Here is a 12593-nt window from a genome sequence, read left to right on the forward strand (position 1 = left end):
GTATTATCATTATTATGAACCGCTCTCTAAGTATCACCGGAATATATTGATATGCTTTTATCATTTTGCAAAGAAATATGTACATCCCATAAAGTATTATGTAGCAGCATCTCCAAAATGGATTCCTGCCTCAGACACATAGGTTGCTTTACCTCTTTAAGGAAATGCTTCTAATGAAGAGCGGCATCATTTTCTGTTGTTTAGAAGTTTCTCCTTAAAGGGGTACTCCGCCCATAGACATCTTATCCCCTATCCAAATGATAGGGGATAAGATGTCAGATCGCCGGGGTCCCGCTGATGGGGACCCCGGGGATCGCTGCTGCAGTACCCCGCTATCATTACTGCGCAGAGTGAGATCGCTCTGCACGTAATGACGGACAATACAGGGGCCGGAGCATCGTTACGTCACGGCTCCGCCCCTCGTGACGTCACGGCACGCCCCCGTCAATACAAGTCTATGGGAGGGGGCGTGGCAGTCGTCACGCCCCTGCCATAGACTTGCATTAAGGGGACGGGCCGTGATGTCATGAGGGGCGGAGCCATGATCTCACGCTGCTCCGGCCCCTGTATCGCCCGTCATTACGCACAGAGCGAACTCACACTGTGCAGTAATGATGGTGGGGTGCCGCAGTGGCGATCCCCGCGGTCCCCAGCACCGGGACCGCGGCGATCTAACATCTTATCCCCTATCCAAAGGGTACTTCACCCCTAGATATCTTATCCCCTATCCAAAGGATAGGGGATATGATGTCTGATCACTGGGATCCTGCTGCTGGGGACCACTGCGATCTCCCTGTGGCCCCCGGCGTTCATTTAGATCATCAGGTGCAGCGCTGGAGGCTCGTGATGTCACAGCCGTCACGCCTCCTCCCATAAACTTGCATTGAGGGGGCATGGCCGTGATGTCACAAGCGGGGCAGGACCGTGACGTCACAAGCATCCACCCGCATCGCCAATCATCCGGCATGGAGCCGAGATAGCGAAGACTGAAGCGAATACGGATCGCTAAGACTGAAGAGAATCTCAGGCTTTAAAGTTGACGGGAGATTTCAACAGGTATCCTGCCACCAGACCAACATTGAAGTTACACTTTAAGGATAAATGTTTAAAAATGTTAACAACAATTAACTTATATACTTACTGTAGAAATCATATGGGGATAATTTCCTTTTTGGTTTTCAGGAATAGATACAGGACTTGGAGAAACCCAAGTATTTTCCGCAATGAAGATTTCCAGCATTCCGGATGCCATGTAACCTATAGGATCGTCGCCCATGTCCTTCACCCGAACTTCAAGTTTAAAGTGGCTCTCCTCAACATGAGATAGGTATGTGACACCTGTGTAATGAAGAAGACATAAAAGTGAGACAATGAGAAACCTTTTGACAAAACTGACAAAATGTCTGTCTGAACCAAAGGAATATATATAGAATATATAGAAAATGTTAAGTACACAAATGTCAACGAGTAACTAACTGAATATGAATTGTTACTGCAGGGGAGGCCTAAGGCAAGGGGAGTTACTCAGGCCACTTTAGGAGCATAGTAGCTTATAGTTCACTCAGTTTCATACTATACAGTTGGACCCTTAAAGATGGCAGTGGAGTAACCTGGTAATGCCACGATCCTGCACCAGTCTGGAGTTACCTATGTGTAGTCCTGCAGTGGCTCTGGCTGCCCACCATTGTACAACACTCAACAGGGCAAAATTCAGCTGACAGACAGGTAAGATTCTACTAGTGGTAGCATGAGGCACCTTTTGGCAGGCTGGGTTGTTCTGCAGCCTTGTCATTGGGTAGAATGGGTCCCCACAGGTGTGCTCTGTTCCTATGATGTGCTATAACAGGTCTGGTGCAGTGTGCAGGAAAGGAGTTGGTGTAGAGATGGAGAGCTGGTACTGAATAAAAGCGGATAACACTAGGCGTTGGAGGATTGTGGCTAAGCAGGGACTTCCCCTTTATAGAACTTTCTTGACCATATATGGGTCTGCACAATACAGTATATGACCCTGATACTTGATCTACAATCACATATTTACACCAGATGTCATCAAAGTACATCAAATACATCATTGCCATTCACATATACCAAATAGTGCAACATTCAAAATTGTTGCTGGTGTTAAAGTGACATTAAAAGCACATTCTGGGGCAGCGCAAATGCATGTTGGCATACCTTTGAGCATGTATTTAGGCCAATGGAGTATATTTGACTGTGGGGGCACTTTTCAGACACATTGGCTGACTCCTGACTACTGTGATGTGTTTAATGTTTTTGGGACTTGATATACCATCACACCCAGTGAGTGTATTTATTTTGGACAGCAGAAGTATCACATCATGGCATCTAAAATTGACATTTATGATTTGTGGGGGGATAATGGCTCTGCACATCTTCACTGAATACACCTAGAGTATGACATACAGATGGTAGTTATTTATGACTTTTCTGCTGTATACCTTTATACACCTATTTGTACTCAGAACTACCTTGGTTATTATGTATTGTGAATAAACTACCTATCATACTTCCCAACATGTGTCTCCCCTGAGGACATCTTTGACAATAGGGACAGAAACACATAGGAAAGTCCATGTGAATTAGGGTAAGGAGGGGTTCAGGTTCCAGTGAAAGGCAGCCCTTTTTAGGGTATTTACTCCACTTGCCAAGAAGGTTGCACTAGAATCTTGATAGTATGGAAAGTAAGTCTCTGCCTTGCTTATACCTGGAGCTACTTTGCTGCATGCTTATAAATTGCTAAGTAATGGAGACGGTGAATAGGTCTGAACCAACCCTATCCTTTACATTTTTGCAAAGTAATCCCTTATGCTCTAGAATACTTAAACAATGTTATACCTAAAGGGGTACTCCGCTGAAAACATCTTATCTCCTTTCCAAAGGATAGGGGATAAATTGTCTAAATGGCGAACACAGCCACCACGCCCCCTCCATTTATGTTTATGGGAGAAGGCGTGACGGCTACTTACTATCCAGCACTCCCCCTCCCATAGACATAAATGGAGGGGGCCTGGTGTGACGTCAAGAACGTGGAAGCTCCAAGTGTCACGATTCGGCTTACAGGTAGTGGATCCTCTGTGTCAGCGAGGGATTGGCGTGGACCGTGCTGGTGGACCGGTTCTAAGAGGCTACTGGTGTTCACCAGAGCCCGCCGCAAAGCAGGATGGTCTTGCTGCGGCAGTAGCAACCAGGTCGTATCCACTAGCAACGGCTCAACCTCGCTGACTGCTGAGAAGGCGTGGGACAGAAGGACTAGGCAGAGGCAAGGTCAGACGTAGCAGAAGGTCGGGGCAGGCGGCAAGGTTCGTAGTCAAGATGGATAGCAGGAGTTCAGGTAACACAGGCTTTGGACAACACTAAACGCTTTCACTGGCACAAGGCAACAAGATCCGGCAAGGGAGTGCAGGGGCAGTGAGCAGATATAGCCAGGGAGCAGGTGGAAGCCAATTAAGCTAATTGGGCCAGGCACCAATCATTGGTGCACTGGCCCTTTAAGCCTCAGAGAGCTGGCGCGCGCGCGCCCTAGAGAGCGGAGCCGCACGCGCCAGCACATGACAGCAGGGGACCGGGATGGGTAAGTGACTTGGGATGAGATTCGCGAGCGGGCGCGTCCCGCTGTGCGAATCGCATCCCCGACGGCCATATCAGTGCAGCGCTCCCGGTCAGCGGGACCGACCAGGGCGCTGCAGGGAGAGAGACGCCGTGAGCGCTCCGGGGAGGAGCAGGGACCCGGAGCGCTCGGCGTAACACCAAGCTTCCGTGTTCCAGATGCCGATGCTGTCAGCCCAGAGATTGTGGGGGTCCCTAGCTGTGAGACCTCCGCGATTAGACATCTTATCCCCTATGCTTTGGATAGGGGATAAGAGGTTTTTCAGAGGAGTACCCCTTTAACAATAAGCTTGAGTCACAGAAATCTAATTTAGATTATTTTCCATATAGATTGACTCATTGACTTCCATTGTCTTGTAACTCCAAAGACTAGGACATGAAATTATCTCCATAACCACACAAGATTACAGAATGTTGTCACATCAAGAGCAGACCATTAGCTACACTCTTCTCTGCTGTAAAATGCTTGTCCTTGGCATTCTGAATACATAGACTTTGCAGTAACTGAATGCATTGTATACTTAAAATGAATTCATCACATGTCATAGGCGCAGAAGACGGCAATTAATAGAGCCTTGTATTCTGAGTGGATCAAAATGCTGAGATGTTTTAGTTTTTTCGAGAGCAGTCAGTTTATTCATGTCAAAATGCGAAAGTGGAAAAAATGAGTGCCCATTAATATATCAGTTCACATACAGTTCTGTGCCGCCTTCTGTGTACAATTATCACCAAACAAAGTTTTCTACTTGCCTCAGCATTTACCTAAAATACTGTAACTGATTATTATTTTTAGATATGGGTTGCTGGGATGTGAGTTGTCTTTCTTCTGTATTCAAGGCACACATCTAGCATGCTGATAATTTACCAGTTCTTACAAATGGTCCTTTAATGGAAAACTGTCAGCCTGTTTACCCACACTAAACCCAATACACTTAGAGTGGGTGAACAGGAGTACAATGGGGAGTCACTTAAATATGTCCAGTAGGTGATGAGATATGTCCCTTAGAAGATCCTCTGCTAAATTCAGAGAATCGCGCAAAGGGACAGGGCTCCGCCCACTCAATTTACATATTCATTGTCTGGTACTTCACTAGGATATAGGGGACGGGGCTCCGCCCTCTCAATTTACATATTGTTTGGTACTTCACTTCACTAGGATATAGGGGGCGGGGCTCCGCCCACTCAATTTACATATTAATTGCCTGGTACTTCACTTCACTAGGATATAGGGGACGGGGCTCCGCCCTCTCAATTTAATTATTAATTGTTTGGTACTCCACTTCACTAGGATATAGGGGACAGGCTCCCCCACTCAATTTACATATTAATTGTCTGGTACTCCACTTCACTAGGATATAGGGGACAGGCTCCCCCACTCAATTTACATATTAATTGTCTGGTACTCCACTTCACTAGGATATAGGGGACAGGGCTCCCCCACTCAATTTACATATTAATTGTCTGGTACTCCACTTCACTAGGATATAGGGGACAGGGCTCCCCCACTCAATTTACATATTAATTGTCTGGTACTCCACTTCACTAGGATATAGGGGACAGGGCTCCCCCACTCAATTTACATAATAATTGTCTGGTACTCCACTTCACTAGGATATAGGGGACAGGGCTCCCCCACTCAATTTACATATTTATAGTCTGTGACTCCACATCCTAGTGAAGTGGAGTCACAGACAATGAATATGTAAATTGAGTTGGCAGAGCCCTGTCCCCTATATCCTAGGGAAGTGGAGTACCAGACAATTAATATGTAAATTGAGTGGACAGAACCCTGCCCCCTGTGCCCAATTCACTGAATTTAGCAGAGGATCTTCTGGGGAACATATCTCAGGACCTACTGGACATATTTAAGTAAGTGACCCCTCATTAGACTCATGTTCACCGCAATATAACCCAGCGTATTGGATTCAGTGTAGGTGAACAGGCTGACAGTTTTCCTTTAAAGAAAATCTTGATTGAAAAGTTGATTGGGGGACAGATGCTGGCAGAAAGAAAATTCACTTATGAGTGACCAGAAAGGGGGGCACTTTACTGAAGACATGGAGCAGTTCTAAGTTTTGGCCCTCATAATCCAATCCCCCATCCTTTCTTAATGATCTTACTATGACAATCTGTATACTAAGATAGATGTGATAGCTCAAGTTTTGACACTCATATATTGTTATTCTGCAAATCTGTATCATGTAAAGCCTGATGGATTGCTTATTTTATAAAAGGCAGCAGGATTTCTGCATCACTGCACAAGAATGTGATAGGAGCGTTTGCTAAATGTTGATTCTGATCTTTGCACTTACTCAGGCACTGCTTAGGAGAAGACTTCGAGGGCTGGTCCAGTCATGTGTAAGTACGGATTAATCATTGTCAGTTTCTGTAACTTTCTAAAATACCATTTAGTTCCTTTTTAAGATCTCTGCTTCTTGTAGACCAGTGGAAGCATTTTGGCTTACATCCCTGACCAATACTTGCTCAGAAGTATAGATTGTTACAATGTATCACTTTAAAGTGTTCTGGAGTCCAGTGCAGGATATGGATTGGTGCTGATGTTGTGACAATTGCAGCAAACTCTCAATTATCAGAAATACAACTATAAAGATAAGCTTTCAACCTCTAATCCAGAATTTCCACATTCACTGAAAGCAGTCAGAAAACTTAAAGGGGTATTCCGGGCAAAAACATTTTATCCCCTATCCAAAGGATAGGGGATAAGATGTCTAATCGCGGGGGGGGCCGCCACTGGGACCCCCCCGCAATCTCCCTGCAGCACCCGCATTCTATGCGGGAGCTGCGTCTCCAGTTTCTGAAACCTCCGGCACGCCACGCCTCCTCCGTTCATGTCTATCGGAGGGGGCGTGACATTGCCGGGTGCAGAAATGTCCGAATTATAAAAATATATAATTAGTTAAGGTGCAGGGTCAATGGTGTGCATGCAAAAAAATTCCAAAGTCCAAAATTGTGTATTTTTGGTCACTTTTTATATAATGAACAAAAAAATTAAAAGTGATCAAAAACTCTGATTAATACAAAAATGGTACTGTTAACAACTTCAGATCACGGCGAAAAAAATGAGCCCTCATACCGCCCCATACGGGGAAAAATAACTAATTTATAGGGATCAGAATATGACAATTTTAAACGTATTAATTTTCCGGCATGTAGTTATGATTTTTTTTCCAGAAGTACCACAAAATCAAACCTATATAAGTAGGGTATCATTTTAATCATATGGACCTACCGAATAAAGTGAACATGTCATTTTTACCAGAAAATGTACTGCGTAGAAACGGAAGCCCCCAAAAGTTACAAAAATTCCGTTCCGTCGTAGATTTTTGGGTAAAATGACTGATGTCATTACAAAGTAGAATTGGTGGTGCAAAAAATAAGCCATCATATGGATTTTAGGTGCAACATTTAAAGAGTTATACATTTTTTTAAACTAAGGAGGAAAAAATTAAAGTGGAAAAACGGAAAAACCCCTGGTCCTTAAGGGGTTATTAACCGTTTAAGGACATAGGGGGAGATTTATCAAAACTTGTCCAGAGGAAAAGTTGCCCAGTTGACCATGGCAACCAATCAGATCGCTTCTTTCATTTTAAACAAGGCCTCTGCAAAATGAAAGAAGCGATCTGATTGTTTGCTAGGGGCAACTGGGCAACTTTTCCTCTGGACAAGTTTTGATAAATCTCCCCCATAGTGTTTTTCTGTTTTTTGCACTTTGATTTTTACCCTTTAAATTTTGCACCTAAAAATCCATAAGATGGCTTATTTTTTGCGCCACCAATTCTACTTTGTAATGACATCAGTCACTTTACCCCAAAATCTATGGCGAAACAGAAAAAAAAATAATTGTGAGACAAAATGGAAGAAAAAACGCCATTTTGTAAATTTTGGGGGCTTCTGTTTCTACGCAGTACATTTTTCATTAAAAATGACACATTATCTTTATTCTGTAGGTCCATACGATTAAAATGATACCCTACTTATATAGGTTTGATTTTTTATTACTTCGGTAAAAAATCATAACATGTAGGAAAATGTATACGTTTGAAATTGTCGTTTTCTGACCCCTATAACTTTTCTATTGTTCCATGTACGAGGCGGTATGACGGCTAATTTTTTGTGCCGGGATCTGAAGTTTTTATCGGTACCATTCTTGTTTTGATCAGACTTTTTGATCACTTTTTATTCATATTTTTATGTTACAAAAAGTGACCATTTTTTTTGCGCGTACGCCTTTGACTGTGCAGTTTAATTACTGATATATTTTTATAGTTCGGACATTTACGCACGCGGCTATACCACATATGTTTATTTTTATTTACACAGTTTTTTTTATGGGAAAAGGGGGGTGATTCAAACTTTTATTAGGGAAGGGGTTAAATGATCTTTATTCACTTTTTTTTTTCCCTTTTTTTTTTTGCAATGTTATAGCTCCCATAGGGATCTATAACACTGCACACACTGATCTTTTCCACAGATCACTGCAAATACATAACTTTGCATTGATCAGCGTTATCGGCGGTTAATTGCTCAAGTCTGGATTTCAGGCTTGCAGCAATCAATCGCCGTTCGGACGCGCAGGAGGAAGGTAAGGCACCCTCCTGATGTGTCCCAGCTGATCGGGACATCGCGATTTTATCGTGATGTCTCGATTAGCCCGACTGAGCTGCCGGGATGGTTTTACTTTCACTTTTAGACGTGGCGATCTACAGAGTTAATGCCGGACATCTGCCGGAACGGCGATGTCCGGCATTAGCCACGGGTCCTGGCTGCTGATAGCAGCCGGGAGCGTGCGGGTATGATGCGAGCTCAGCTCCTGAACTCGCTTCATAACCCTCCTGTGCCGCAGCGCCGTAAAAACCTAGCATTCTGCGGCAAGGGATTAAAGGGGTACTCCGATGGAAAACTGGTGCCAGAAAGTTAAACAGATTTGTAAATTGCTTCTAATAAAAATTTTTTATCCTTCCAGTACTTATTAGCTTCTGAATACCACAGAGGAAATGGTTTTCTTTTTGGAACACAGAGCTCTCTGCTGACATCACGAGCACAGTGCTCTCTGCTGACATCACGAGCACAGTGCTCTCTGCTGACATCTCTGTCCATTTTAAGTGACCAGAGTGGGAGAAAATCACCATAGCATACATATACTGCTTAGGACAGTTCCTGAAATGGACAGAGATGTCAGCAGAGAGCGCTGTGCTCGTGATGTCAGCAGAGAACACTGTTCCAAAAAGAGAATAATTTCTTCTGTAGTATTCAGCAGCTAATAAGTACTGGAAGGATTAAGATTTTTTAATATTAGTAATTTACAAATCTGTTTAACTTTCTGGCACCAGTTGATAAAAAAAAAAAAAAAAAAAAAAGTTTTCCACCTAAGTACCCCTTTAAGATTAGACATTGCTTTCATATGCATCACTTAGTAAAATCATATGGCAAGTTGTAAAAGAAAATGTTTGACTTGTGTTGCCCTCTGCATTACTTTACCCCTGTAGGTAAATGTTGCATTGCGGCAGGATTCATTGTAGAAACTATTCCATGTCACTGTATCCCATTCTCGGCTTTACCTTCTTCTGTTAAGGACAATGCTCCGGACCTGGGGTCTATCTGGAATAGAGTCTGGTCACTATCCTGGAAAGTGTAACGTAAATCTACATTTTTTGAAGCCGGATCATCAGCATCTGTAGCTTGAACATGTATAAAAGCAACACCTGCAAGTGATAGTAAAGATGCCCAGAGATGTAAAATGTTTACCAATTATCATAATTCAAAAAATTGCGCTAATAATTACATTCAATGATTTTGGGCTATATTTGTGGAATACGACATGCAATTCAGATCCCATGACTGGCCTTCGAAGGGTAACCTAAGCCTCTGACATCATGTAATGTGCCACAAATAAAATATAACATTTTAAACATCATTAGTATTTTTATTAGTTTAAAGGGAACCAATCATCAGATTTTACCCTATATAATGCTTGGTAAAGCGTTATATAGGGTAAAATTGTTGTCCTCACCATCCCCGGGGGACGCTCCTGCCTCCAGGGATGGTGAAGATATGAAGTTATAAACTAGTCACCGCCACGGCCGTAAGTAGTCACCTGGGCGGGGAGCTCCTCTTACCTACTCCCGTTCTTCTGTAGGCAGCGACGCCCCCTCAGCTTGATTGATGGGCCGCGTCCTTGTTCCGCTCACTGAACGGACAGAGCAGAGCGATGACGCGGCCCATCAATCAAGCGGAGGGGGCGTTGCTGCCGGCCGAAGAACGGGAGTAGGTGAGAAGAGCTCCCCGCCCAGGGGACAACTTACGGCGGCGGCGGTGACTAGTTTATAACTTTATATCTTCACCATCCCTGGGGGCAGGAGCATCCCCCGGGAATGGTGAAGATAGAGATTATACCCTATATAACGCTTTGCCAACCATTATATAGGGTAAAATCTGATGATTGGTTCCCTTTAATAATTATTGCATTATTACCAGTGAGTCCCATGGGCCCAGAGCAAATTTAGGACCCAACTGTCCCCAACACTTAGAGGGTATATTAAAATAAAATAAATACATTTAAGAAACAAAAAAAACAAAACACACACATATGTTAGATTCTCTATACTGTACAGTAATATTGTATACCTATATAGTCATGAAATTACAAGAGCATACAACGAGAAAATATTATCGCCATATATGTTACCACTATACTGTAAATGGCTGTTAATGCTACTTCCGTCCAGAGGCAGGACCTACTGCTAGCAGTAGGTCCCTGGACCAGAGGAGCAGTGGGACGCTGAAGCGGGTGGTAGTTTAGTTGCTCCTACTCTGCCCCTTGGTGCGATGTCAGGGGCGTCATTTGTCATAGGTACCATCAGCCACTGCTTACTGACATGAGGTACCACAATGCTGGCTGCATGGGCCGTGGCCACTTTAGGAACAGTGACCAGTGGACCACAGAAATGTCAATTTTTTTTTTTTTTTACTCTTGGGGACCCAGGGCGTAACCCCGCGTCATATTGGGTCAGTCCCGGCATCTAACGGTCGCCGGGACCCCTGGCTAATAGCGCGCGTCACCGATCGTGGTGACGCCCGCTACTAACCCTTTAGACGTGGTGTTCAAAGTTGATCGCCGCGTCTAAACTGTAAAAAAGCATTCCCGGCACCTCAGTTGGGGTGATCTGGACCACCGCAGTGAAACCATGGTTTCTCGATCAGCTAGGACGTGAGTGGAGGGTCCGTTACATGCCTAGGGCTCGTCCGATCGGCAATTGATTGCTCCAAGCCTGAGATCCAGGCTTGAGCAATCGCCACCCAAAAACATTGATCAATACAATGCTATGGCTTTGCAGTGGACAGTGCTGGCAATCAGTGTATTGCATGTTATAGCCCCCTATGGGAGCTATAACATTGCAAAAAAAAAGTGGAACAAAAGAGTTAATAAATGTGATTTAACCCCTTCACCAATAAAAGTTAAAATCCCCCCTCCTTTTCCCATAAAAAAAAACGTGAATAAAAATAAATATAAATATATGTGGTATCGCCGCATGCTTAAATGTCTGAACTATAAAAATATATTGTTAATTAAACCGTATGGTCAATGGTGTACGCACCAAAAAATTCCAAAGTCCAAAAAGGCGTATTTTTTATAACTTTTTATATCATAAAAAATGAATAAAAAGCGATAAAAAAGTCAGATCAAAACAAAAATGATACCGATAAAAACTTCAGATCACTGCGCAAAAAATGTGCTCTCATACCACCATGTTCACAGAAAAATCAAAAAGTTATAGGGGTCAGAAGATGACAATTTTTAAACGTATAAATTTTCCTGCATGTAGTTATGATTTTTTTCAGAAGTGCGACAAAATCAAACCTATATAAGTAGGGTATCATTTTAATCGTATGGACCTACAGAATAAAGATAAGGTGTCATTTTTACCGAAAAATGTACTGCGTAGAAACGGAGGCCCCCAATATTTACAAAATGGCGGTTTTTTTCTACAATTTTGTCGCACAATGATTTTTTTTTTGTTTGTTTTGCTGTAGATTTTTGGGTATTAAAATTGAAAGGGTTAAGATTTTTGAAAGGTGAGAAGCAAAAACAGAGGGGTTAAAAAAAACTGAATACAATAAAATAAAAATTCCAATTTTTTGTCATGACTTTATGTCAGTGATTCCCAACCGCGGTGCCGCGGCACACGTGTGTGCTGTTCAGCACTGCCCGTGGTGCCGCGGGATTTTGCTGTGATTTTTTTATTTTTTATTATTATTATTATTTTTTTAAATGTCCCGCCCCGGCCTGACGGCGCAGGGGGGAAGGGAAGTCTGCGTGCGCACTGCGCGCACAGCGTCCCCCTGCATCTCCTCCCGTCTCCTGTGTTCCGCTCCGTCTCCCGCGTCCCCCGTGCTCCCCCTCCTTCCTCCTCTGTTCCCTGTGTCCCCCGCGTCCCCCTCCTTCACCCTCCGTCCCCCTCTCCCTTACGGCGCAGGGAGCCGAAAATGGGTCCCTGCCTGGGGCGGAACGAGCTGCACCTGCGCCGGACTCCCGTGCCTGCTGTGGAACTGCAAGCTGTGCGGGCCGGCTTGCTTAAGGTACCGTACCCTTTCCACCCCTCTGTTCACCTTCTCAACCCTGTCTAACCCCCCCCCCCCCACCGTCACCCAGGTCCACCCTCTGCCCCCCCCCTGTCAGCCATGTCTGCCTACCCCTGTCACCCCCCCCCCGTCAGCCATGTCCGCCTTGTCCACCTCCCTGTCCATCTCTATCACCATTCCCCCCCCCCCTGTCACCCATGTAATCCCACCCAGTCACCCATGTAATCCCACCCAGTCACCCATGTAATCCCACCCAGTCACCCATGTCCACCCTCCCCCAGTCACCCATGTCCACCCTCCCCCAGTCACCCATGTCCACCCTCCCCCAGTCACCCATGTCCACCCTCCCCCAGTCACCCATGTCC

General features: G+C 44.4%; 1 protein-coding gene and 1 long non-coding RNA gene across 2 annotated transcripts in view; one reads left to right on the top strand and one right to left on the bottom strand.

The window, feature by feature from the left end:
* Positions 1-12593, bottom strand: part of CDH16 (cadherin 16) — a 212665-nt gene that overhangs the window by 149394 nt on the left and 50678 nt on the right. The window contains exons 6-7 of the mRNA XM_056525592.1: positions 9207-9350; positions 1142-1338 (exon numbers count right to left, since the gene is read on the bottom strand). Of these exons, the coding sequence (XP_056381567.1) occupies positions 1142-1338; positions 9207-9350 (341 nt within the window). The remainder of the gene's footprint in view (positions 1-1141; positions 1339-9206; positions 9351-12593) is intronic.
* Positions 1218-9238, top strand: LOC130276353 (uncharacterized). Its single transcript, XR_008845095.1, has 3 exons — positions 1218-1327; positions 5944-5985; positions 9135-9238. It is a non-coding gene; the product is annotated as an uncharacterized LOC130276353 (long non-coding RNA).

The sequence above is a fragment of the Hyla sarda genome, chromosome 6, assembly GCF_029499605.1.
Source record: "Hyla sarda isolate aHylSar1 chromosome 6, aHylSar1.hap1, whole genome shotgun sequence".
Taxonomy (NCBI): Eukaryota; Metazoa; Chordata; class Amphibia; order Anura; family Hylidae; genus Hyla; species Hyla sarda.